Consider the following 27,424-nt stretch of genomic DNA (forward strand, 5'->3'; position numbering starts at 1 on the left):
CTGCTCTACCCTCATCAATCTTCTTTGTTACTTCTTCAAAAAACTCAATCAAGTTTGTGAGACATGATTTCCCACTCACAAAGCCATGTTGACTATCCCAAATCAGTCCTTGCCTTTCCAAATACATGTACACCCTGTCCCTCAGGATTCCCTCCTACAACTTGCCCACCACCAAGGTCAGGCTCACTAGTCTATAGTTCCCTGGCTTGTCTTTACCGCCCTTCTTAAACAGTGGCACCACGTTTGCCAACCTCCAGTCTTCCTGCACCTCACCTGTGACTATTGATGATACAAATATCTCAGCAAGAGGCCCTGCAATCACTTCTCTAGCTTCCCACAGAGTTCGCGGGTACGTCTGATCAGGTCCTGGGGATTTATCCTCCTTTAACCATTTCAAGACACCCAACACTTCCTCCTCTGTAATCTGGACATTTTGTAAGATGTCACCATCTATTTCCCTACAGTCTACATCTTCCATATCTTTTTCCACAGTAAATATTGATGCAAAATATTCATTTAGTATCTCCCCCATTTTCTGTGGCTCCACACAAAGGCTGCCTTGCTGATCTTTGAGGGACCCTATTCTCTCCCTAGTTACCCTTTTGTCCTTAATATATTTGTAAAAACTCTTTGGATTCTCTTTAATTCTATTTGCCAAAGCTATCTCATGTGCCCGTTTTGACCTCCTGATTTCCCTCTTAAGTATACTCCTACTTCCTTTATACTCTACTAAGAATTCGCTCGATCTATCCTGTCTATACAGAATATATGCTTCCTTCTTTTTCTTAAGCAAACCCTCAATTTCTTTAGTCATCCAGCATTCCCTATACCTACCAGCCTTCCCTTTCACCCTGACAGGAATATACTTTCTCTGGATTCTTGTTATCTCATTTCTGAAAGCTTCCATTTTCCAGCTGTCCCTTTACCTGCGAACATCTGCCTCCAATTATCTTTTGAAAGTTCTTGCCTAATACCATCAAAATTGGCCTTTCTCCAATTTAGAGCTTCAACTTTTAGATCTGGTCTATCCTTTTCCATCACTATTTTAAAACAAATAGAATTATGGTCGCTGGCCCCAAAGTGCTCCCCCACTGACACCTCAGTCACCTGCCTTGCCTTATTTCCCAAGAGTAGGTCATTCACTAGTAGGTACATTCACTTACTGAGTCAGAAAATGTTCTTGTACACAGTTAAAGAAATTCCTCTCCATCTAAACCTTTAACACTATGGCAGTCCCAGTCGATGTTTGGAAAGTAAAAATCCCTGACCATAACTACCCTATTATTCTTACAGATAGCTGAGATCTCCTTACAAATTTTTTTCTCAATTTCCCTCAATTCCCTCTATAATACAATCCCAATAAGGTGATCATCCCTTTCTTATTCCTCAGTTCCACCCAAATAACTTCCCTGGATGTATTTCTGGGATTATCCCCCCTCAGCACAGCTGTAATGCTAACCGTTATCAAAAATGCCACTCCCCCCTCCTCTCTTGCCTCCCTCCTCCCTTTCTATCCTTCCTGTAGCATTTGTATCCTGGAACATTAAGCTGCCAGTCCTGTCCATCCTTGAGCCATGTTTCTGTAATTGCTATGATATCCCAGTCCCATGTTCCTAATCATGCCCTGAGTTCATCTGCCTTCCCTTTTAGGCCCCTTGCATCAAAATAAATGCAGTTTAATTTATTAGTCCTACCTTGTCCCTGCCTGCCCTGACTGTTTGACTCATTTCTGTTCTCAGCTGTACCCACCTCGGATCGATCTCTTTCTTCACCATCTCCCTGGGTCCCACCTGCCCCCCACACCACCCCCCCACCCCCCACCTTACTAGTTTAAATCCTCCCAAGCAGTTCTAGCAAATTTCCCTGCCAGTATATTAGTCCTCTTCCAATTTAGGTGCAATCCGTCCTTCTTGTACAGGTCACTTCTACCCCAAAAGAGATTCAAATGGTCCAAAAATGTGAATCCTTCCCCCATACACCAGCTCCTCAGCCATGCATTCATCTGCTCTATCCTCCTATTCCTGCTCGCAATAGCTCGTAGCACTGGGAGTAATCCAGATATTACTACCCTTGAGGACTTCTTTTTTAAATTTCTGCATAACTCTCTGTAATCTCCCTTCAGAGCCTCAACCTCTTCCCTTCCTATATTGTTGGTTCCAATGTGGACAATGACCTCTTGCTGGCCCCTCTCCCCGTGAGAGCATTCTGCACCCTCAGACATCATTGATCCTGGCACCAGGGAAACAACACACCATTCTGCTTTTTCTCTGCTGGCCACAGAAACGTCTGTCTTTACCTCTGACTACAGAATCCCCTAACACAATTGACCTCTTGGAAGCCGACGTACCCCTCGTTGCATTAGAGCTAGTCTCAATATCAGAAACTTGGATGTTTGTGCTAAGTTCCCCTGAGAATTCATCAGCCCCTACATTTTCCAAAACAGCATATCTGTTTGAAATGGGTATATCCACAAAAGACTCCTGCCCTAGGTCCCTACCTCTCTTACCCTTCCTGGAGTTAACCCATCTCTGACTGTATCTGAGACTTTCCCCCTTTCCTTTAACTGCCATCCATCACATCACTGTTGCAAATTCCTCATCGCTTCTATCTGTCTCTCCAACCGATCCACTCGATCTGATAAGATTCACATCCAACAGCATTTATGGCAGACATAATCCACAGTAACCCTTAAACTCTCTTTAAACTCCCACATCTGACAAGAAGTACATATCACTGCAAAGGCCATTTTTGCTCCTTCACAACCCAGAAAATAACATCGTCTTATTCCTCTACAAAACACTGCACCAGGTTAAATTAATAGCTATGGCTTATATTTTAATCTTAATCAAGAGACTTATCTCCAAAACATATAATCAAGAAAGAACCCACTGTACTCACTAATACAGCCTCTCTCTTGGACAGACTTAAAACAAACAATTAACTTATTTGATTGTGTTGTGAACTTCGCCCCAAACTGGTTCCTCCAAGATTAATTGTGAAATTCACTGCTTGTTAATTTTCCCAGATACATTCCGATGTCCAGCAACACATGAATTCAAAAACAGCAAAGGCACCAACTGTGCAGGTTCTCTCTCTCTCCTGCACGGACCTCACCAAGTGCTTCCTTTGTCTGTTCTTCTCCCTTTTAAAACTGCTGTTGTTTGACTTTTTTTCCCCCCCAAAGTTCCAAAACAATGCAACAGCAGTTAAAACAGTAATTGCTGCTCCTGGAATTCGAGGAAATCATCCCCAGCTCCTAAAATACCCCAAAAAAGCAACTCTTACAACCAGAAATTTTTCCCGTCCTACATCTTGGATTACCCAGAATCCTTGTAGATCTCTATAACTCAATGACTATGACATTTGATTCTCCAGGTGTAAAATTTTGAAGAGACTCAATTCTGGCTTTAACATCAATTCCTATTTACTGAATGCAAATCCCTGGAGCCAAGTAACTGCCCCCTTGTTTTGCTGAGTTATAGATAATTAATCCCCTATATGTACTGTCGAGGATACATTCATTGGTCACACGAAGTTGGTGTCTCTCCATTTATACATAAGGCATTTGTGCTGGAGCCCCAGCACGAGGGGTTTGTTTTGCAGGGGCTCTGGCTTACCCTGAACCTGCTTACTAAGGACCTTTTCATGACACTGCAGCTGGACACCTGTTTTGATAACCCACATTTCCTTTGTAGGCAGCAGTGAGCTCCTTCCATGCAACAGGTTCTCCTAGGGGAGTATCTGCATACAAAATAGTTCAATTTCACAAAACCTGCCAAGAAACCCTATCCCAGCCTTGCTCTGGTGGTTAACCTAATCTAATGGACAATTTGATAATTCCAATCTTTACAATGGGAACAATAAAACAATTTGTCATACTTTAACCAGGCATAAAGTCAAATAAAACTGAGAAGGAACAAATTATATAATTTCTTTGAAGATCCATGGCCTTCTTACTGTTCACTATTTTGTAATTTATATTTGAAAAAAGCATCCTGTCATCATGTTGAAGGGTCATTTGCAATAGTACAGTTTTATTTGCAATCATGATATTTCTAAAAGGTGCAAATCCAATGTTAATTTGACAAGATTTCTAAAATAAAAGATAGATGATTGTTTCTTTTGTTCTTGCACACTTCATTCAGAAAAGAGGGAAGACATGAAACATTGCTGCTACAAGATGAAGTTTTCAAAGGAACTACTTTTGTACAGTTAACATAATTCAAACTATACCTCGATGAACCAGTAGGATATCATTTTCATGAACTGGCCTGTGCACCATATCAGAGTCAGGATGATTAGCATGAAGGTGTTCATAGAACCACTCACATCTATCCTTGAAGGGCTAAAAAGTGAGAAAAGAACCCAATTGATTTTTTTCTTATAAAGTACAAAAAAAATTAATAAAAATATAGGCTACTGCATTGAAGATGAAGACAAATAGAAAGTGTTGATGCTCCCCTTATCATTGTAATACTAGACCTCAATCAATAGCCTCTTATCCCTGTGCACTAAATGCTAGTCCAGAATAAGGATACAGAACAGAAAGGTTTCACACCATGAGGCAATAATAGCAAGATTAAGTAGTGGAAGTAAGGACACAGATAGAGGTAATGATTTACTTAACAAGGATATTGCTCAAAAAATAAGAGACATGCTGTCAAAGATTTCTGTCTTGCACTCATCAGGACAAACGCAAAAAAGCCAAATTTCAAAGACAGGAGCAAATAAAGGGCAGAGCAACTCCAAGCACTGCCATGAAGAATGTGCAAGGGATTTACTGTCCCCCAAGACTTTATTCAAAACAAAGCTCAATGTTTGGTCATGTGGTTTGTTTTTTCCAGACGACAGGAACCTGTGTATGGATATACTTAACAGTGAATAAGTTTAAGTGATCTGAGTTGCAAGCCCAATTGACAAGAGTTTTTTTGTGTTATGCTTATAATTCGTAACATTTGATTGGACAGCAAATGCTGTCCAATCCTGGACTTGATTCTAATATCAGGCAATATGGTGGCACGGTGGCTAGCACTGCTGCCTCACAACGCCAGAGACCCGGGTTCAATTCCCACCTCAGTTAACTGTCTGTGTGGAGTTTGCACATTCTCCCAGTGTGTACGTGGGTTTCCTCCGGGTGCTCTGGTTTCCTCCCACAGTCCAAAAATGTGCAGGTTAGGTGAATTGGCCATGCTAAATTGCCCGTAGTGTTAGGTGAAGGGGCAAATATAGGGGAATGGGTCTGGGTGGGTTGCTCTTCGGAGGGTCGGTGTGGACTAGTTGGGCCGAAGGGCCTGTTTCCACACTAAGTAATCTAATTCAATATTAGATGTACTGAGTTTTGCATGCTTGTGATTGTAGACAGTAAGTGTTCTCATTGGAAACTGCCAAAAAGATGTGCTATTTAATACAATTCACTAGTTGTTGAGGTATACGAAGTACATAGTTAACGCTGTATTAGGACTAAAGTTCATATACCACATTACTTATTTTTTCGTATGCAGAATGTCTTTGCAGTTTGACAGCAGCATCCTATTAGTGAAAAATACCACTCGTCTTGCTTTATTTTGAGAAAAACTTACTTTTCCAGGGTAAATTCAGACACACTGGACAGTTTTCAGATCCAAAAGTGGCAGCCTCAGGCCCATTTCAGAGTACTTGTGATACTCAGTGACCAATGATCAGAATTGGAGCAAGAGCTATTTTAGAAACAAAATTCCTATCCTACCTTCCTTTCCCCCACCCCTCCACCACTATAGACAAAATGCAACAGCAATACAGTGTGACGACAATCTGTAATCACATGCTAAAATAATTTACTGCTGTACTTGAATATGGCAATACCTGTTAGGGATAAGAACTTATCAACAAGGTTATCCAATGTTACTTTGTGTAAGGCAATTAGTAGTCAAGCCATATACAATGAAGGATGCATGCTTGATCACTCAGTATTAACAAAATTAACTTCAGCTAGAGTGACTGTAGGCACGCACGAGCTAGACTGGGCTCTCAACATCGATTCACAAGAGTGGAGTTTCACGAGCAGTAGTTGTCCTCCAGTATTTTAAGGGGTCATATTGTCAGCACTACACAATCTCATCTTCACAAGGCACGCAACATTTCTAGCAGGAAATCACTATATTTATTAGTATGACCTCAATCAATTGCCCCCTTGTAAACAAATAACCGATTGGCTAACTGTAACAGCTACTTCAAATGACATCTAACATTCAATGACGTTCAGAATCGGAACATGATACATCACTGACTTGCAAACTCATGATTTCAATTTACTGAGTTCTTATATTAAAGTTAAATTTATAAGCTTTAACAAAGCCTACCTGTGCTTTGATGATATGCATAAATCTTGACATCAGCTCTGGACACTCCAGAAGAAAGTGAAAGTGGTCAAATATTATTATAGGGTTTCTGTAACAAAATATATATTTTTTTGAATGAGCACTCAATAATGCTACAGTGAAGCTGCATTGAAAAGCATGTATGCTCACCTTGTCACAAAACACTTCAGAACTTCATCATGCTTGCACACAAACTCTATAAAGCGAGGTGATGTCATTCTGTAAAAGAAAAGTGATGTATGTTCTTTCTCATGTTCACCAATGTGTTCTATGTGGGATGTGAGGAAGAGCTTTTTTTTTAAAACCAAAAATGATAACAACATCTAACTCATTGCCTACAATGGTAGTGGTGAAGGGGAGACAATCAATGATTTTAAAAAGAAATTTCATGAGAGAATTAAGAAAGAAAAACTTGCAAGGTTGGAATGACTGTATGTGGGTCTGACTGTATTAATCTCAAAAATGGCATGGATTCAACTGGGCCAAATGACCTACTTCTACGTGGTTATGAATATCACTTCAATTGAAAAGCTGATCATATATACATAATGAAAGCCTACATTTCAGAACACTTAAATCTCAATCATGTGAACAAGATAAAACAGTTTCACACATTAAACCAGCCATTTTTAAATATAATAGCTCTGTGATCAAACTATTTCATGTTAAAATCCTTAGTGTTATCATATAATCACTGAATGCTCCCAAAAAGGATAATACCCCATTACAACTATATCTCAATCACAAGCTATTAACCAAGAAAGTTGCCTTGAAATTTACTTCAACATTCCATTGCAGCTTATGCAAATGCTAACTCTGTACTGACATCATTTGGCAAATGTATATGGTTCAAACCTATTCCCTGCGCTGAGACCAAGTAAGTAAAGATCATACACCCAGCTGAATAACTAAACTAACATCAGAGTTAGGCTCAAAAGAGCATGGTATAACCAAAACAAAATTGGCCAGTCTTAGCATACGCAAAGGATGAATATGATGCATTTCAACACTCACCAGTTCCTGGATGAAAAAAAAAGCATCTGAACACTCATGTAATCTCATACTTTAAAGGCAAGTTGTTCAAGTCAAAGCACAGTTTAAGATGATCATACTCTACGTTCCAGGTCTGGCTTGAACTTTAATGTGCAGGATAATTAATGGGCAGCACGGTGGCACAGTGCTTAGCACTGCTGCCTCACAGCGCCAGAGACCCATGTTAAATTCCTGCCTCAGGCGACTGACTGTGTGGAGTTTGCACATTCTCCCTGTGTCTGCGTGGGTTTCCTCCGGGTGCCCCGGTTTCCTCCCACAGTCCAAAAGTGTGCAAGTGAGGTGAATTGGCCATGCTAAATTGCCCGTAGTGTTAGGTGAAGGGGTGAATGTAGGAGAAGGGGTCTGGGTGGGTTACGCTTCGGCGGTCGGTGTGGACTTGTTGGGCTGAACGGCCTGTTTCTACACGATAAGTAATCTAATCTAATAATAACAGTACCTGGGTACTGGTCACTGTTGCACAAAACCTACCTCCAACCATACACACAAAAATGTGAAACACCTTCCATTTCATGTATGTTCACATTAATTTAGATGAATATTTGAACATTGGACAACTACACTGTAGTGACCTACAAACCAATCAAATCAGTCTAGTTCAAGAAAAAGTGGTCACCTGAATGTAGAGTTGATTCCAATCAGCACTAACCATAAAATTGTCACAAATGCAGGTCAACACATCTCTAACCACATTAAGGCATTAAAATTAAAATAGTGGATAAGTTCTACTCACTTTATTAATTCTTAACCACTTTAAGAAAAATTAATGATAAGTTTAGTTTCTACTTACTCCTTTTAAGGTGCCAATATTGCATTTACCGTTCATATTTTCCATGAGAACCATACATATTACATAATCCCATAAGAATAGCATTAATAGCCATTTTCAATGACAAACTTGACTACATTTGTTCCTGTGTATTTTCCTTCAATATCCCAGGAATCTTGTTGTGACGTTAAGCTTACTACTGTGATAATTAAACTAAGGTCAGAGGCTGGGAATTCTGCAAGTTCACTTTCTGACTCCCTAAGCATGTTCACAATATACGAGGTGTGATGTAATGTATTCCACCTGCCTGAATGGGTAGAGCTCCAACAACACAAGAAATTTAACACCAAGGATAAAACAGTCCATTTGCTCGGCACCTCGGTCACCTTAAATATCAACTCTCTTCACCACCTGCACAGTGGCAGAAATGTGTACCATTTGCAAAATGTACTCCAGTAACTCACCAGCCTCCTTTAAAAAAGGTTCAATGGAGAGTCCAGGAGGGCAAGGAGCAGAACCAAACTTATTTAAAAGTCAGATGTCAACTTAGCGAAAATAGGACCACTTGCACGTCGAGTGTCTAAGCGATGCAAATACATGATTCCACAGCCAATGAATCAGACTGTGGCTCAACAGGTCTGTCAAATCCAATTGTGAATGGTAGTGAACAATTAAACAACTCACTGAAGCAGACAGCTCCACAAATATCCCCATCCTCAGTAATGGAGAAACCCAGCCCAGCAATGCAAAAGACAAGACTGAAGCATTTGTAGCTATCTTCAGCCAGAAGTGCTGAGTAGATGACCTATCTGGGACACTCCAGAGGTTCCCAAAATCACAGGTGCTAGTCTTCAAACAATTTCATTCACTCAACCTCATACCAAAAAAATGCTTGAAGGCACTCAATGCTACAAAGCATACAGGCCCTGACAAAATTCCAGCAACAGGACTGAGTGCGGCATCAAGGAGTCCTAACAAAACTGGAAAACAGGCGAAATTCTATGGTTGGTGCCATATCTGACTTAAAGAAAATGGTTGCAGTTATTGTATGTTAGTCATCTCAGTTCCAGGATATCTCTGCAGACGTTCCTCATCTTCGGCTGCTTCAATGACATTCCCTTCATCATAAACTCATGAAAGAGGAGATGCTTGCTGATGACTGCACAATGTTCAACACCATTCAGAACTCTTCAGATACTATGTCCAAATACAGCTAGATCTGGACATTATCCAAGCTTGAGCTGAAAAGTGGCAGAAACATTCACACCACACAGATGCCAAAGCAAGGACCATCTCTGACAAGAGAGAATCTAAACATTGTCCTTCTACATTAAATGGCATTCCCATCACTAAATCCTCCACTAACAACATTCTATGGGTTACCATTGACCAAAACTGACTTGGACGAGCCATATAAATACAATGCCTACCAGAGTGGGCCAGAGGCTAGGAATCCCACAGAGAGCAATTCATCCCTCAACTCCGCAAAGCCTGTCCACCATGTACAAGACACAAATCAGGATGGTGATGGAATACCCCACATTACAGAATTATTACAGTGCAGGAGAAGGCCATTGACTTCACTTGCCAAGATGAGTGTAGTTTCCAACAACATTCAACATGCTTGACACCATACAGGACAAATTAGACCGTTTAATTGGCACTCATCCACAAACGTCCACTTGCTCCACCACCAGTGCTCCATAGCAGCAGCATCTACCAAGATTCCTTAGACAGCTCCTTCTAAAACCATGACCACAACCATGCAGAAGGACATGGGAATTAAATACAGAGGGAACCCCCTCAACCCTCAAATAATATTGATTCGAGTGACCAAGAGGCCTACCCCTCTTTCCTTTGGTTCCAATAGTGAACCATGATCACAGTCCTTTACTGTCACTATTCAAAAATCTGATCTCCCTTCCTAATAATACTATTGGTACACTTATGCCTGATCAACTGCAGTGGTGCAACAGAACAGCTCACATCACCTGGGGATGAACAACAGTTTGCCGGATTTATCAGTGATGCTCACATACCATGAATAAATAAGAAAAAAAGAGAGAGGACTGGATTTCAAACCTGACAGTCTCAATTGAGTCAAGAAGTCAGAAGCGATTGTGGCTGCACATTTGCTGCAATTTTCCCAAGAATTCTTGGAAGCAAGAACAACAGGCAAACTAGAGGGCTGTAAAGTATAGAAGGTTTGCAGTGGTACGCCAGCAAAACAGTTGGGTGCTGCATAGGCAGGCAGGAACTGGAATGCTGCAATAGAATGGACACCTGCGATGAATGTATTTCTCGCTGAGAGAGAAAGTGTTACTTGATCTCTCAGGAAACAGAGGGATATGGGAATGGGAAAGAAAGTGGAGTTGAGCCTTCAAACAGCCATGATCATATTGAAAGGCAGTGGTCTGTATGGTCTACTGCTCCCATTACATTTTCTTGCATGCCCTCTGATTCAGTATGACAACCTGCGGCATCTATCTTACCCCCTTCTGCCTCAGCCGCACATTTTCAAAATCCCTCCTTCTGCACTTAGACTTCTAAAATGATTACAAAATCCTCAAGCTATCAGTCACTAGTTCACTTACTGTACCAATACCAATGTTCTTTAATGTTTCTATCTCGGTCTAAAAAAGTCCATGTTTCTACATACCACAGTAGAGGAGATAGAAAGAATTTTAGTTCTAACGTCAAAAATGGGAGCTACCTGGTCTAGATAATTTGAGCTTCTTATTTGGAGAAAAAGATACTTGACGTCAAAGCTCCAGTGAAAACCAGTTGAAATTTTCACAATCGAACTATTTTATCCTGTAGACAGATGAAGATAACAATAGAAAGGCAATGACTGAAAATAAACCAAAATTTGAATTTTTCTCACCCCTGAGGCATTTGACAGGAACAGCACATATAAAAAGCCTGGATGACTGCACTCAGTCGATTTGCTGTCATAGAAATTACATCTAGACAATCTGAACTGGCATCCTGTGTAGTGTTGTCACTATCTTCAAGCTTCTCTAAGCTGGCATGTTGGTCTTCCAAGATCTCTTTGCTAACAGTCTTAAACACTCGACTAGTGACAACTTCTTGCTGTTCTTGGGCTCTTTGTTTCAGTAAAATTGAAGTGATGTTTTTAGCATCCATTTCAGAGTCCTCTTTATTTTTCTTCAATTCTGTGGCAATAAGAACTAACCATTCATCCAGCGAATGCCATAGTAGTTCCAAAGGCTGTTAAAACAAAGAGGAAGCAAAAAATAATACAGTTATGTTATTATTGAACTATCACCTGGGGAATTGCTTTGTAAAAAATATAAATATAAAAATACCAATCAACTTAAGTACTATATTGGATTCTATTTGCTCGTATTGCTTCAATCTTAGCAAGTATAGAATGGGCCAATTAGAATCATAAAAGTGATACGATGGGAAGAAACAACTGAACAGCCTGCAGCTCTTCATAGTTTGGCCACAAGTAAAATCTCAATCTTGAATTGCTTTTCAGCCAAATATATTTTGAAGAAGGAAGAGAACTAAATCACAATAACCATTACCAGAAGTCATAACAATATTGCTTTTTTGATATTGCTTAGCAAATGTAGATCCCAGCCAGGTAAACCAAAGGCAGCACAGGTCCAACATATAACTTATGGGGTACTGCAAGGATCAGGACTCACGCCCAAGCTGTTCACAAATTATATTAATGATTTGGATCTGGGGAAACAAATATAATATTTCCAAGTTTGTGAATGAAACAAAACTAATGGAAATATATCTTGCGAGATCACAAAGAGGTTTCAGGATAGGTTGAGTAAGTGGACAAGAAAATAGCAGATGGAAGGCAATGTGCTTACGAGCGAGGCTATCCATGTTCGTAGGAAGGATGGAAGTGAAGAGGTTTCTTAAGTGATGTGATATTGAGGAGTGTTGATGCCGAAATGGATGTGTGCCCTTGATTACAAGTTGCTGGAAAACTACATGAAGGTATAAGTGAATCAAGTACCAAAATAAAGATGTGCAGGGATGGTGCAGGAGGGAGGGATTCAGGTATCTGGATAACTGGGGTTCTTTCTGGGGAAGGTGGGACCTCTATAAACAGGATGGTCTACACCTGAACCTGAGGGGTACCAGTATCCTTGGCGGGAGGTTTGCTAGTGCTCTTGGGGGGGGGGAAGATTTAAACTAACTCTGCAGGGGCATGGGAACCGAGACTGTAGCTTTAGGGTGCAGGACCTGGAGTGTAGGGAGGTTAGGAACATGGCATCAATCTCAAAGGAGGGTGCCTGTAAACAGGAAAGTGTCTTGAAGTGTGTATACTTCAATGCAAGAAGTATACGAAATAAGGTAGGTGAACTTGCAGCGTGGGTTGGTACCTGGGATTTCGATGTTGTGGCTATTACGGAGACATGGGTAGAACAGGGACAGGATTGGCTGTTGCAGGTTCCAGGGTTTAAATGTTTTAGTAGGGTCAGAGGTGGGGATAAAAGAGGGGGAGGTGTGGCATTGCTTGTCAAAGATAGTATTAGAGCGGTGGAAAGGACGATGGATGAAGACTCGCCATCTGAGGTAGTTTGGGCTGAGGTTAGGAATAGTAAAAGGTGAGGTCACCCTGTTAGGAGTTTTCTACAGGCCTCCTAATAGTCCTAGAGATGTAGAAGAAAGGATTGCGAGGATGATTCAGGAGAAGAGTGAAAGTAATAGGGTGGTTGTTATGGGGGACTTTAACTTTCCTGATATTGATTGGGAAAGCTATAGCTCGAGTTCGTTAGATGGGTCAGTGTTTGTCCAATGTGTGCAGGAGGGTTTCCTGACACAAGATGTAGACAGGCCAACAAGAGGTGAGGCCATACTGGATTTGGTTCTGGGTAACGAACCAGGCCAGGTGTTAGAATTGGAGGTAGGTGAGCACTTTGGGGATAGTGACCACAATTCGGTGACTTTTACTCTAGTGATGGAGAGGGGTAAGTGTGCACTGCAGGGCAAGAGTTATAGCTGGGGGCAGGGAAATTATGATGCGGTGAGGCACGACTTAGGATGCGTGGCTTGGAAAAGTAGGCTTCAAGGCATGGGCACAATTGATATGTGGAGCTTGTTCAAGGAGCAACTATTGAGTGTCCTTGATAAGCATGTACCTGCCAGGCAGGGAGGAAAGGGTTGTGTGAGGGAGCCGTGGTTTAATAAGGAATTGGAATCCCTTGTTAAATGGAAGGGGGCGGCCTATGTAAAGATGAGGCGTGAAGGTTCAATTGGGGCGATTGAGAGTTATAAGGTAGCCAGGAAGGATCTGAAGAGAGAGCTAAGAGCAGCAAGGAGGGGACATGAAAGGTCCTTAGTTGGTAGGATTAGGGAAAACCCCAAGGCTTTCTATAGGTATGTCAGGAATAAAAGAATGACTAGGGTAGGAATAGGTCCAGTCAAGGATGGTAGTGGGAAGTTGCGTGTAGAGGCTGAAGAGATTGGGGAGACACTGAATGAATACTTTTCGTCAGTATTCACTCAGGAACAGAACATTGTTGCCAATGTGAATACTGAGTCACAATTAAGTAGAATGGATGGCTTCGAGGTATGTAGGGAAGAGGTGTTGGAAATTCTGGAAAGGGTGAAAATAGATAAGTCCCCTGGGCCTGATGGCATTTATCCTAGGATTCTCTGGGAAGCAAGGGAGGAGATTGCAGAGCCATTGGCCTTGATTTTTATGTCCTCGTTGTCTACAGGAATAGTGCCAGAAGACTGGAGGATAGCAAATGTGGTTCCCTTGTTCAAGAAGGGGAGTAGGGATAACCCTAGTAACTATAGGCCGGTGAGTCTCACTTCTGTTTGTGGGCAAAGTCTTAGAGAGAATTGTAAGGGATAGGATTTATGAACATCTGGATAAGAATAATGTGATCAAGGATAGTCAGCATGGTTTTGTGAAGGGCAGTTCGTGCCTCACAAACCTTATTGAATGCTTTGAGAAGGTAAAGCGGTAGATGTGGTGTATATGGATTTTAGTAAGGCATTTGATAAGGTTGCCCATGGTAGGCTACAGCGAAAAATACGGAGGTATGGCATTGAGGGTGAGTTGGAGGTTTGGATTAGGAATTGGATAACTGGAAGAAGACAGAGGGTAGTAGTTGATGGTAAAGGTTCATCTTGGAGTGCAGTTACTAGCGGTGTTCCGCAAGGATCTGTTTTGGGACCATTGCTGTTTGTCATTTTTATAAATGATCTGGAGGAGGGGCTAGAAGGTCGGGTGAGCAAGTTTGCGGATGATACGAAAGTTGGTGGAGTTGTTGACAGTGAGGATGTGTCAGGTTACAGCGGGATATAGATAAGTTGCAGAGCTGGGCAGAAAGGTGGCAAATGGAGTTCAATGTAGCTAAGTGTGAGGTGATTCACTTTGGTAAGAGTAACAAAAAGATGGGGTACTGGGCTAATGGTCGGATACTTGGTAGTGTGGATGAGCAGAGGGATCTTGGTGTCCATGTACACAGATCTCTGAAAGTTGCCACCTAGGTAAATAGTGCGGTGAAGAAGGCATATGGCGTACTGGCTTTTATTGGTAGAGGAATTGAATTCCGGAGCCCTGAGGTCATGTTGCAGTTGTATAAGACTCTGGTGCGGCCGCATCTGGAATATTGTGTGCAGTTTTGGTCGCCATATTATAGGAAGGATGTGGAGGCACTGGAACGGGTGCAGAGGAGGTTTACCAGGATGTTGCCTGGTATGGTAGGAAGATCGTATGAGGAAAGACTGAGGCACTTGAGGTTGTTTTCATTGGAGAAAAGAAGGTTTGGGGTGACTTGATAGAGGTGTACAAGATGATTAGGGGTTTAGATAGGGTTGACCATGAGAACCTTTTTCCACTTATGGAGTCAGCTATTACGAGGGGGCATAGCTTTAAATTAAGGGGTGGTAGGTATAGGACAGATGTTAGGGGTAGATTCTTTACTCAGCGAGTCGTGAGTTCATGGAATGCCCTGCCAGTAGCAGTGGTGGACTGTCCCTCATTATGGGCATTTAAACGGGCATTGGATAGGCATATGGAGGATAGTGGGCTAGTGTAGGTTAGGTGGGCTTGGATCGGCGCAACATCAAGGGCCAAAGGGCCTGTACTGCGCTGTATTTTTCTATGTTCTATGTGCGATGCAATTGAAAACACTGGTGAGTACTGTGTGCAATTTTGGAGCTTTCAGCTGAAGATGCTACATACTTGCCATAGGAGTAATGCAGTAGAGGTTCACCAGACTATTTACAAGGATGGTGGGACTGTACTACGAGGACAGATCGCTGTATTCTCAAAAAGAATAACAAAATGTGATCATATTAAAACTTGTAAAATTCTTTAAAAGGGTCACACCAAACTGAATAAAAGATACTTCTGCTGCATGTTTGATGGGTGTGATTGGGGAAGAGGAGAGGGAGTTCTGGAAAGAAATACAGACACAGTCTCGGAATTAAGGACCAAGACATTCAAAATGAGATATGATGGAAGTTCTTTGGACTCTTTGAAATTCTCTACACAGAAGGGCTGTGGAAGCTAAAAACATTCAGTTTGTCAAGACAGACTTTACCAAATTTCTAGATCCTAACGACATCAAGGGATATGGGACAGCGTGGGAAAGTGGTGTTGAGTTAAATGATCAGCCATGATCTAGAATGGCAGAGCAGAAAGAGGAACATAAATGGACTACTGTTTTTTGACACTCTCATCTCAAAGAATAATTGGCAAGGCAACACTTGTTGTCCATCTTCAAGTACCCATGGATTGCATTGAACGTGTCAGAAGACAATTAAGAGACATGATTGAGAGGCTGGAATTACATGTTGACCAGACCAAGTAAAGACAGAAAATGTTTTTTCCTTTAAGGAGAAAACATTAGCAAACCTGATGAACCTTTAAAAACATAACTATTACAGAGACTAGCTTTTAATTCCACATCTGAATTCTGAATTTGAATACCACCAGACGACATGGTGAGATTTGAACTGATGTGGACAGAATATTGAGCTAGAGCCTCTATATTACCACTACACGTCCAACTCCAGATCTTTTCACCCATGCTCTATGAAGCTACCTAACGGAGCATTAATCAGAAACAAGCAAGAATCATCTTTTCTTTATTTAGCCATGGATGTGGATATTGCGAGCTGGGCCAGTATTAATTGCCCAAACTGCCTTCTTGAATTACCGCAATCCATTTCTGTAGGTACAGCTAAAATGCTATTGCAGAGGAAGCCCCAAGGTTTTGACCTAACAACACTGAAGGAGCAGCAGTGTATTGCCACATCAGGCTAGTGAGAGTCTTAGAGGGGAACTTGCAGGTCTTCAACACAAAAATCAAGGTTGACACTCCAGTCAGGGAGGGTGTGCTGCATTGCCATTTGGAATGAGGGTTAAACCTCCCCTATTACAGTCTACCTACGCACAGATGTAAAAGATTACATTCCACACTTTTTAAACAGTTGAGTCAACCCCAGAGTCCTGGCCAATAGTTATCCCCCAAATAACATCATGAAAATGGTTATCATTAACACATTGCTATTGTGGAAGTTTGTTGTGCACAGTTTGACTGCAGTGTTACCAACAATGCAATTATGATTCTAAAGAAATATTTCATTGGATGTCGAGTAGATATAAAGACAAGTCTTCCTTTTTCTCTACCACTGAATCCAAGCTTTTGAGTAGAAAATTAATTTATGTCACAGAGTTTATAAAAACCTTAGTATTCCTGACGTTTAGTTAGTTACATTGTTTGGAACCTTGTGTGCATATTGGCTGCTTCATTTTTTTTCCCCCAGAGAAATGAAATGCTGACCAGTTAATCTGTTTTCAGTGATATTGGTTGCAAGGAAAATGTGAGCACAAGTGCCAAGAGAATTTCCCTTTTCTTTAAAATAGTGGTGTGAATATGTCCTCCTGAAAAGACAGGTGGGGTTTCAGTTTAACCTCCTATGTGACCAGTGGTGTGCCACAGGAATCAGTGCTGGGTCCACTGCTTCTTGTCATTTACATAAATGACCTGGATGGGAATATAGGAGGCATCTTTAGTAAATTTGTAGATTACACCAAAATTGGGGCTGCAGTGGATAGCGAAGGTTACCTCAAAGTATAACAGAACCTTGATTAGCCGATAGGTGGAGGAGTGGCAGATGGAGTTTAATTTAAATAAATGTAAGGTGCTACATTTGGTAGGGCAAATCATTTTGGTAGTACTTGCATACTCGTCCTGGGATGCATTACTGAACAGAAACCTTGGAGTGCAGGTTCATAGTTCCTGGAAGGTGGAGTTGCAGGTTGACAGTAGTGAAAATGGCACTTGGTACAGTTACCTTTATTGGTCAGTGCATAGAGTTAAGGAGTTAGGAGGTCATGTTATGGCTGTGCAGGACACTGGTTGGCCACTTTTGAAATACTGCATTCAATTCTGGTCTCCCTACTATGGGAAACTTGACCAGGTTCAGAAAAGATTTACAAGGATGTTGCCAGAGTTGGAAGGTTTGAGCGATAGGGAGAGGTTGAATACAATGGGGTGATCAACCGTGGAGCGTCAGAGGGATGATCTTAGAGGTTTACATAATAATGAGGACATTGATAGGGTGAATAGCCAAGGACTTTTTCCCTCAGCACGGGAGCCCAAAACTAAATGACACACACGTTTACAGTGACAGGAGAAAGATTTGAAAAGGGACCCAACGGGAAACGTTTCATGCAGAGGATGGTGTGTTTACGGAATAAACTGCCAGAGGAAATGGTGGAGGCTGGTACAACTACAACATTTAAAAGGCATCTGGATGGGTATACAATAGGAAGAGTTGAGTGTGATATGGGCCAAATACTAACAAATAGGACTATGTTCATTTAGGATATCTGGTCACCATGGACTGAAGGGTCTGTTTCCACGCTGCACATCTCTATGCCTATCTGAAAATCAGACATCAGACACGGCTGCATTCCTTCAAAATTCTGAACTGGCAAGCTTTGGACTTACGTTCTGCTTCAGAGAGGAGACTGATAGATGTAAGCAAAGTCTCAGTGCATTGTTAAAATCTGACTAAAAATAAAAGATAAAACAAAGCTCAAGTGTTGTCTATGCTCTCCATATCGAATCAAAATGGGAAAAACATGCCTGGTATTATATACAGAAAAGCTGAGTATTAGCTAAGGATTAGAAATCCTTAAAAAGAGAAATTGCTTCAAAGTTTCCTCTGCCTTTACCAAGAACTCTAAGAGAATTTAGTTGAAAAATTAACAGAAAAGGGCATTTATCCATAAAAAAAGGTAAAACACTTGTGAAATCAATAAACTGATTTGGGAATTTTCAGCTCAAAGCTGAGAAAGAATAAAGTACAGAAAAGGGAGGCAATTCATCTTGCATTAATCTAGACAAACACAAGAATGATCATAATACCTATGCTAGAAAAAAACAGTACTAATTGGCTGACAAGTTCACACTGATTTCTCAATGACAAAGTCTTAACCAAGAGCTATTTTCCACACTCAATGTTGCCATCAGTCCAAAATAATGCTCCAATAAAAAATTAAGCGACTTGCATGTGAATTTAGTGCATTTGAAATGCGATTTACACGTCCTAAAGATTAGCTAAACAAATCATACATCACTGAAAATGATGGAGAAATTCAGCAGATCTGGCTGCATTTGTGCAGAGACAAACAGAGTGAATGTTAGTGGGTTTTGAGAAGATTTGTAGCTCAGGTTGAGTTCCTGGATGCAAGTTTGCTCGCTGAGCTGGAAGGTTCATTATCAGACGTTTCGTCACCCTACTAGGTAACATCTTCAGTGGGCCTCAGACGAAGCACGGTACATGATTCCTGCTTTTTATTTGTGTGTTAGGGTTTCTTTGGGTTGGTGATGTCATTTCCTGTTTTTTTTTCTCTGGGGGTAGTAGATGGGTCCAACTCGATGTGTTTGTTGATAGAGTCCCAGTTGGAATGCCATGCTTCTAGGAATTCCCATGCGTGTCTCTGTTTGGCTTGTCCTAAGATGGATGTGTTGTCCCAGTCGAAGTGATATCCTTCCTTATCTGTATGTAAGGATATTGGTGAGAGCGGATCATGTCATTTCATGGTTAGCTGACATTCATGTACCCTGGTGGCTTGTTTTCTGCCTGTTTGTCCAATGTAGTGTTTGTTACAGTTCTTGCACAGTATTTTGTTTTGCTTGTTGTCTGTATAGGGTCTTTCAAGTTCATTAGCTGCTGTTTTAGTGTATTGGTTGGTTTGTGGGCTACCATGATGCCAAGGGGTGAACCAATTTCTGAGCAACAAACCCAAACAAGCAGACAAAACACATCCAGAAACCCTAACCACTCTCCCCTACCTCAAAGACATCCTGGAAATGACTGCCAGACTACTCGGACCCCTTGGCATCATGGTAGCCCACAAAGCCACCAACACACTAAAACAGCAGCTAATGAACTTGAAGGGAGCAAAACTAAATGTCATTTACAAAATACTGTGCAAGAACTGTAACAAAGACACTACATTGGACAAACAAGCAGAAAACTAGCCACTAGGGTACATGAACACCAATTAGCCACAAAACGACATGACCCACTCTCACGAGTATCGTTACATACAGATATGGAAGGACACCACTTCGACTGGGACAACACATTCATCTTAGGACATGCCAAGCAGAGACACATACGAGAATTCCTAGAAACATGGCATTTCAACTGGAACTCTATCAACAAACACATCGAGTTCGACCCCCATCTACCACCCCCTGAGAAAAAGAACAGGAAACAACATCACCAACCCAAAGAAACCCAAACATATAAATAGAAAGCAGGAATCAGGTACAGTGCTTCACCTGAGGCCCACTGAAGATGTTGGACGGAAATGTGTTGCCGGAAAAGCGCAGGTCAGGCAGCATCCAGGGAACAGGAGAATCGACGTTTCGGGCATAAGCCCTTCTTCCTGAAGAAGGGCTTATTTCCGTCTCTGATCTCCAGCATCTGCAGACCTCACTTTCTCCCCACTGAAGATGTTACCTAGTAGGGTGACAAAACGTCTGGAAATGAACCTTCCAGCTCAGCGAGCAAACCTACATCCAGAGTTAATGTCTCAGGTCTAATATGACATCTTCAAAATAGTCATACAAGACTTGCCCTCTCCACAAATGCAACGAGATCTGTTCAGTTTTGCTGGCATTTAATATCAGTTTCATCCAACATCTGCAATATTTTGCTTTGATTAAAATCAAACATCATTCTCCTTTGGCTGTTCATAACAGACTTAACTGTAAATCACTCATTCCTAAAGGGCTTATGTCCTAAACATCAATTCTACCACTCCTCGAATGTTGCCTGGTCTGCTGTGCTTTCCCTGCACCACAATTTTCAACTCTAATTTCCAGCAACTGCAGTCCTCACTTTCTCCTGTAATCACCCAGCCCAAGCTTGCAAACCCCAAAGCAAAACGTCTTTGCTAATTGCGATTTCGACCTTGGCACTGCATGCTGAATAATTCCAAGTGTTAACAGCTAAACTAACAATCAATTTAAAATATTCAGTCAAATTCATAAAACTACATATATATGCTTCTTAGAAGCAGCGTGCATTCATACTAATTCCTTGCAAAGGACCTTATTTTCCCCAAACAAAAGGAATCTATTCAAGTACCTTCATTCTTGCATTGTCTAGAAGCATGGGGAAACTATGACCTCTTTCTCCATGGCAATGCTTTGGCAAATCAGTGTTGACATGCCCAATAATCAGCATCCTTTTCTCCTACAATATAAATTGCTATGATCGTTTGAAATTAGGCTTTTTTTTTAACATTTATGATGAATGCAAGATAAAAGCAGGAGCAACATTTCTCTCATTTTAAGCAGGATACACAAGTAACAGATTTTGTAAACATCTATATACTCTGTCAACCAAACCTACTTCTCTTTCAAGAGTTGCCTGATTAATGTTTGTATGCTTTGTGAAATACATCTCTTTTACTTCAATGTTCCTAATAAAATTATATATTTTTCAGACCTTGAAAACTTGGCTTCGCGGTGTTTTATTCCCATTGTAAGCCATGTCATTTCCATTACTGGGAGAGGTTGGGCCAATGCGAAACACATGACAGAATATACGCACTATCTTCAACAAACTCTTCATCTGTGCTTCATAGTTGCTTGATAGACTGAGGACAGAGGAAAAGTAAAATCTAATATTTTGACATACAACAATTATTTTGCAAAACAGTAAAAGTACTCAATAAACAACCAAAAGAACTGGAAATCAGAAACAAAATTAGAAATTGCTGGAAAAAGTCAACAGTCTGGCAGCATCTGTGGACAGAAATCAGAGTTCACATTTCAGATCTTCGATTCTTCTTCAGAACTTAAAACCTTAACTCTGATTTCTCCCTACAGATGCTGTCAGCCTTGCTGTTTCCAATTTTTAAATTCCTGTACATATCTGCAATACTGTTAAATCTCGAGTTTGGCCATTTCATTCATGTTTGAAAGATAATTTGGCATTAAAAACCCCTCATAATAACCTCACAATACTACATATTCAGTTGTCTGTCAGAGTATTCCTGACGGAGGTGGCGGCAATGAAACAAAAATCACTTTCTTGCTCAATGTCAGCCTTAATATTCAATGATTCACAGACAACTCTGCAGCAAATATTTACTAATACTTCATTAAACCCCAACACCATAATTTCATTTATCACAATAATTTCAGCCAGAAGGGTAAGTAAACCAACCTTGATTCTTCATTACTCTGGAGAATGGATAATTGTTTGACCATCCAGCACAAAAATACATTTTAAGAATCAGTGGCCCAAGCGTGCACATGAGGCTTGATCAAATGAGAAAAATTTAGCTACTTCCCAATGGAGGAACTAAATAATTAATGTTAACATTTAACTTTACACTAACAACTTTCCTTTAAAAGGATCTGAAGTTGTGCTGAAGGGACTGAAATTCGAGTCCACGCTTAATTTGGATTCCATTGCTGTTGTCAACTTACCTAAGCAACTTGTGACCATTTGTTGTAGCAACTTCAGCAAGACTGATCAGGATCTTCTGATACAGACTTTCATTCTGCGGACATAGGTGCTCAAGGACTTGCCGCAACTAAATGCAAAATAAACCACACCTAACTTAAAATGCTTATTCAAAAGGCTATCATACACAACATGAATGACTAATTGTAGTGCTATCTACAATATGGTAGGGAATGCAAAATTAAAATTAGCTTGCGACTTTTCATGCTGATGCATCTTGGCCATTTCTACAAAATCCATACTATTAAGCAGAAGATTTATTCTTCTCTTAATTCAAAAGAAATGTCCTCATTACACAAAAACAAAGGAGCCAAAGAAAGCTAAACTACAACAGTAGCAAGGTTTTACAAATGAACAATTGCAGTATCTTTTAAAGTTATTTTGAGGCTTCTCTTCCCTTGAAGAATGTGGAACTAAATTATATGAAAGGGATGGATGACTGTCAGGATAACCACCCACAAAAGTTCCATTTCCAAAAATTTAACTTTCAATGTTATTAATTAGATTTTACCTTTTTTTTTAAAAAACTTAAATTTCAAAAAAGTATTACAAATGTCAACATTAAAGATTTGAGCAAACAATTCATTTTTTTCATTGCTAAAAGACTTTAAAAATGTGCAATACTAGATCATAATAAAAGCTTAAAATTACACAGATCAATAAGACCAATTTACAGTTCATATGAAGTCTTGTAATATACTATGCAATGCCATCATAATATGTTGCCAAGCGTTCTACCACATATGTTTAAGCTTTTCATAAAAGACACAAAAAAGTTCCACACACAAGGTGGAAGCCTCTGATATTACGGTTACAACTGAGCTGGACACAAGTCTGTTTGGAAGAATGTAAGAAGAAAGTAATTATAAATTGATTTGCACTGGTTTAGGACTGGTTACCAGCGGTGACCCATAGGCATTTGTTTTGAAGAACTTTTGTTCTTCCCTAATTTTATTCATATTTTGTATGTAGTCACTGGAAACATGATTGACAAATTTGCAGATTGATTGTTTCCATTCTAACCCATGCAGACGATCCAATGTTCAGCCACTGCAGGCAGATCTAGTTATTTTGGGGGAATTTTGACTCATGACTGTGAAATGATGTTCAGATTGGTAGCATGCTACTTTAAGCCGAAGATGAAGGACTACGCTCAACTTGCGTTCACATTTTAGCATTAAAAGAAGCTGGAAATAAAGAAATATGTTCTAGAAAGTAGATTTCTGAAGATTCACGAATAATGTCATAATATCATAATTAAAGCACACAGTTCCTTGTACAGTATTTATTTATATAGGATAATTGACTAAGACAAAGCATACTATTTTGCCCTTGGTAATTTTATTCAAAAGCAAATTCTACATATATACTAAAGATGTCCACTACTAGCCCAGCACAACCTGCTTGACTCACCCACTGTCTACATATCTTTGGACTGCTTATTCAACATGTCCAAGCAGAAATATTGCCAAACTATATATGGGGAAGACTGAAGCCACTGTTTTCAGTCCCCAGCATAAATTTCCCTTCTTGGCAACTGTCCAAAGATAAACAAGTTAAGCTTTAACCTTGGTGTTATATTTGACCCTTGGGTGTGCTTCTGACCACACTATTGACCACTACGAAAACCACCTACTTCTCCTTCCCAAATATTGCCCATTTTGGTTGCTACTTTTGCAAAGTTTCCTGGTCGAACCTTTATCCACATCTGTAACTTCTGGGTTTTTTCTTCACTTGACTATTCCTAAGCCTTCTGCCTTGCATTCTCCATAAAAGTTAAGCTCATTTAAATCTCTGTTGCTCATAACCTAATTTGTACCAAGCTCCATTCAGCTACCAACTCCATGGCTCACGGCTCACTGCTTCTAATTTATGCAACCTCTCCCAGCCCTATACTCCTTGATATGCTGCGTTCCAATTCTGACCCGAGTGTCCCTAAGTTTAATCACTTCATCACTACTGGTTATGGATTCAGCTATCTAGGCCCCAAGCTCTGCAATACGGTCCCTATTCTTTCCTAATTTTTTACACTGCTCTTTCAAACCTTCATGTAGCACAGTTTCAAATTATATTTGATAATAGCTCTGAACAATCTGGGTAAGCCTCAATTTTAGAATGCTTTGTTATGAGTAATTTATTTTTGTGCAAGACCTTGGTCATGACTCCACTGAAAAACTATTAGTCTCCTGACATGGTGTCTGATGTGGAGGCTTAAAAAATTCTAGGAGACTAATTCAGAACAGATGGACTTAAAACACATCAAAAAAAGTCAGAGTAATTTGACCCATGTTGAAAAGATGATTAAGATGACAACAACATTTGGGCTTGAATTAAGAACTAGCTTAAGTTAATGCTTGTAGGTGAGAGATGTTGAGGGAATTGCAATTTTAAGTTGCATTAATTCAGATTCAGATACTGAGGTTTTCAGAAAAGTAGACTCTTGAAATAGGTGACTGCCTTGTTCAGCTGGCACCAATCTTGTTGCAGTTCTTTAGACAAGAATTGAACTTGTCAGGCTGAAAAAAAAAAACGGCAGACAATACAAAGAACGATGAGGCTTGATGGATTTGTTTACATCTCCATATTTTTGTTTGGGGTAAAAGGAATGCCCTATTTCATTCCCCTGCCCAATGGGCCTGAGCTTTTTTTAAAAAAGGACCAAGAACCATAAATGCTGGAAATCAGAAACAAAATCAGAAATTGTTGGAAAATCTCTGGCAGTATCTATGGAGAGAAAGCAGACTTAAAGTTTGGGTTCTGTGACTCTTCTTCAGATGCTGCCAAGCCACCTGAGTTTTTCTAGCAATTTCTGATTTTGGCCTGGGTTTAAATTGGTTTTTGTGCCCCTTCCAGGTAATGATGCAGTGTTTAGATGCATATGTTGATAATGAATGGGACCAGGATGATAGGCCAGAGGATTTTTGTCTATCATTCGATATTCATATTTTATTCTGCACTGTAGTATTAAAACTATACTTTTAAAATTCATAACTGATCTAGTGAATTAAGTTCAAAGAACATTACCATGTTCTCCTTGATATCTTCATTCTGTGTCATCTGAATCAGTGTTTGGAAGAGTCTGGGATGGTGCTGGATCAAAACTTCACACGTCTCTCCATAGCCTCCCTAAACAAGCAGAATAATTACAAGAAATCACATCTGATTAACAAAATAAGGTGACCAGACAATGAAATAAACAAAAGATTATATTTTGTTTACAGAACCATTGAATCCTTCACTGCTTAAAACTATAAAGCAGGTTAAAAGGAATTCAGCAACACCTATGGGACAGATTAAACTTATGCCTGATGTTCTTCTCACAAGAGGGGAAGTGAGAATGTTCTAGAAAGCATTTCTGTGAACCAATCAAAAAATAGTTCTTGTGTGGAAAAGGGTACCTGCGGTACCTGCGGTGCTTTCCAACATATTAGAAACATAGCAAAGTTACTTGTTTTTTTTTTAAACAGATCTGCTTTATTATCCATGCCCAATCAACTTGATAGCATACAATGGCCAAGATCTTCCAAACTGCCAATCACCATTTTGGTCCATATTGAACCTTTCCTATTCATATACCCATCCAGATGCCTTTTAAATATTGTAATTGTACCAACATCCATCACTTCCTCTGACAGCTCATTCCATACATGCACCACCCTCTGCGTGAAAAAGTTGCCCCATAGGTCTCTTTTATATCTTTCCCCTCTCACCCTAAACTTATGCCCTCTGGTTCTGGACTCTCCCATTCCAGGGAAAAGACCTTGTCTATTTATCCAATCCATGCCCCTCATGATTTTATAAACCTCTATAAAGGTCACCCCTCAGTCTTCGACGCTCCAGGGAAAACAGCCTATTCAGCCTCTTCCTCGAAGTCAAATCCTTCAACCCTGGCAACATCCTTGTAAGTGTTTTTTGAACCCTTTCAAGTTTAACATTCTTCCGATAGGAGGGAGACCAGAAATGCATGCAATATTCCAAAGTGGCCTAACCTATTCCCTGTACAGCCGCAACATGACCTCCCAGCTCCTATACTCAATGCTCTGATTAATGGAGGAAAGCATACCAAATGCCTCTTTCACTATCCATCTATCTGCGACTCCACTTTCAAGAAACTGTGAACCTGCCCTCCAAGGTCTCTGTTCAGCAACACTCCCCAGGACCTTACCATTAAATGTACAAGTACTAACCGGATTTGCCTTTTCAAAATGCAGTACCTCATTTATCTAAATTAAACTCCATCTGCCACTCCTTGGCCCATTTGATCAAGATCCCATTGTAATCTGAGGTAACCTTCTTCGCTGTCCACTACACCTCCAATTTTGGTGTCTGCAAGCTTACTAACCATACCTCCTACGTTCACATCCAAATCATTTATATAAATAACAAAAAGCAGTGTACCCAACTCCAATCCTTGTGACACACGCTGGTCATAGGTCTCCAGTATTAAAGGCAACCCCCCAACACCCCGCTGTCTTCCATCTTTGAGCTGGTTCTGCATTCAAATGGTTAATTCTCCCAGTATTCCTCGAGATCGAGCCTTGCTAAATCAGTCTATCCTGAGGAACCTTGTCAAACTTATATTGTATTCCTTGAGGTTGTTTTGCTGTTTATTGATTGGCACTGGGTTTTTAAATGGAGCTAACATCCTCCAAACTATACAACCTTCACTCCAAGAAACCAACCCCATCCCCACCTCCAATGCCATCATGCTGACCAGATCTTCTCAACCCACCCATCAGCACTCCTGATCATGCTCACCAGTACTACTTAGCCATGCTGGCTACTGCCCAGGAGTAATGCTTCCATACTATGCTTCCCACTACCCAACAAACCACACCCCCTATCATCAGGCTCATCACCTCCCCTCGTTATCACCTAATAAGAGTTGGCAATGACATCTGTTGAGGTATATGCAGTATGTGTACAAAGTAACATTTAAAAGGAAAAAAAAAAGAAAGTACATATGAGAACTTAACACCATAAAGCTGTTTGCGATTCGTTGTTCAGTTAAGTCTTATTCCTGCTTGGTGACACTGCTTGTTGTTTTGAAGAGCATTCATTCAGGTGAAAATTATTGACCCGAATTTTGCATTATAAGGAATTATAGAATCCCTATTGTGTAGAAACAGGCCATGCAGTCCAACAAGTCTACAATAACTCTCAGTCCCTACTCCATCCTAGCGTCTGTCAGCTTAGGTTATTTAACTAAGATGACAAAAAGTTTGGAGCAAAA

General features: G+C 40.5%; 1 protein-coding gene across 1 annotated transcript in view; it reads right to left on the bottom strand.

Annotated features, from left to right (window-relative positions):
- The window catches only part of hace1 (HECT domain and ankyrin repeat containing E3 ubiquitin protein ligase 1), a 101,167-nt gene that overhangs the window by 26,942 nt on the left and 46,801 nt on the right, over positions 1–27,424 (bottom strand). Inside the window, exons 9-15 of the mRNA XM_087982643.1 lie at positions 25,216–25,317; positions 22,155–22,261; positions 21,166–21,316; positions 11,060–11,406; positions 6,507–6,575; positions 6,339–6,426; positions 4,234–4,345 (exon numbers count right to left, since the gene is read on the bottom strand). Of these exons, the coding sequence (XP_087838769.1) occupies positions 4,234–4,345; positions 6,339–6,426; positions 6,507–6,575; positions 11,060–11,406; positions 21,166–21,316; positions 22,155–22,261; positions 25,216–25,317 (976 nt within the window). The remainder of the gene's footprint in view (positions 1–4,233; positions 4,346–6,338; positions 6,427–6,506; positions 6,576–11,059; positions 11,407–21,165; positions 21,317–22,154; positions 22,262–25,215; positions 25,318–27,424) is intronic.

Source organism: Chiloscyllium plagiosum, unplaced genomic scaffold (assembly GCF_037043375.1).
Source record: "Chiloscyllium plagiosum isolate Xiang-an unplaced genomic scaffold, Cpla_swu_hap1 HiC_scaffold_3, whole genome shotgun sequence".
Lineage (NCBI taxonomy): Eukaryota > Metazoa > Chordata > Chondrichthyes > Orectolobiformes > Hemiscylliidae > Chiloscyllium > Chiloscyllium plagiosum.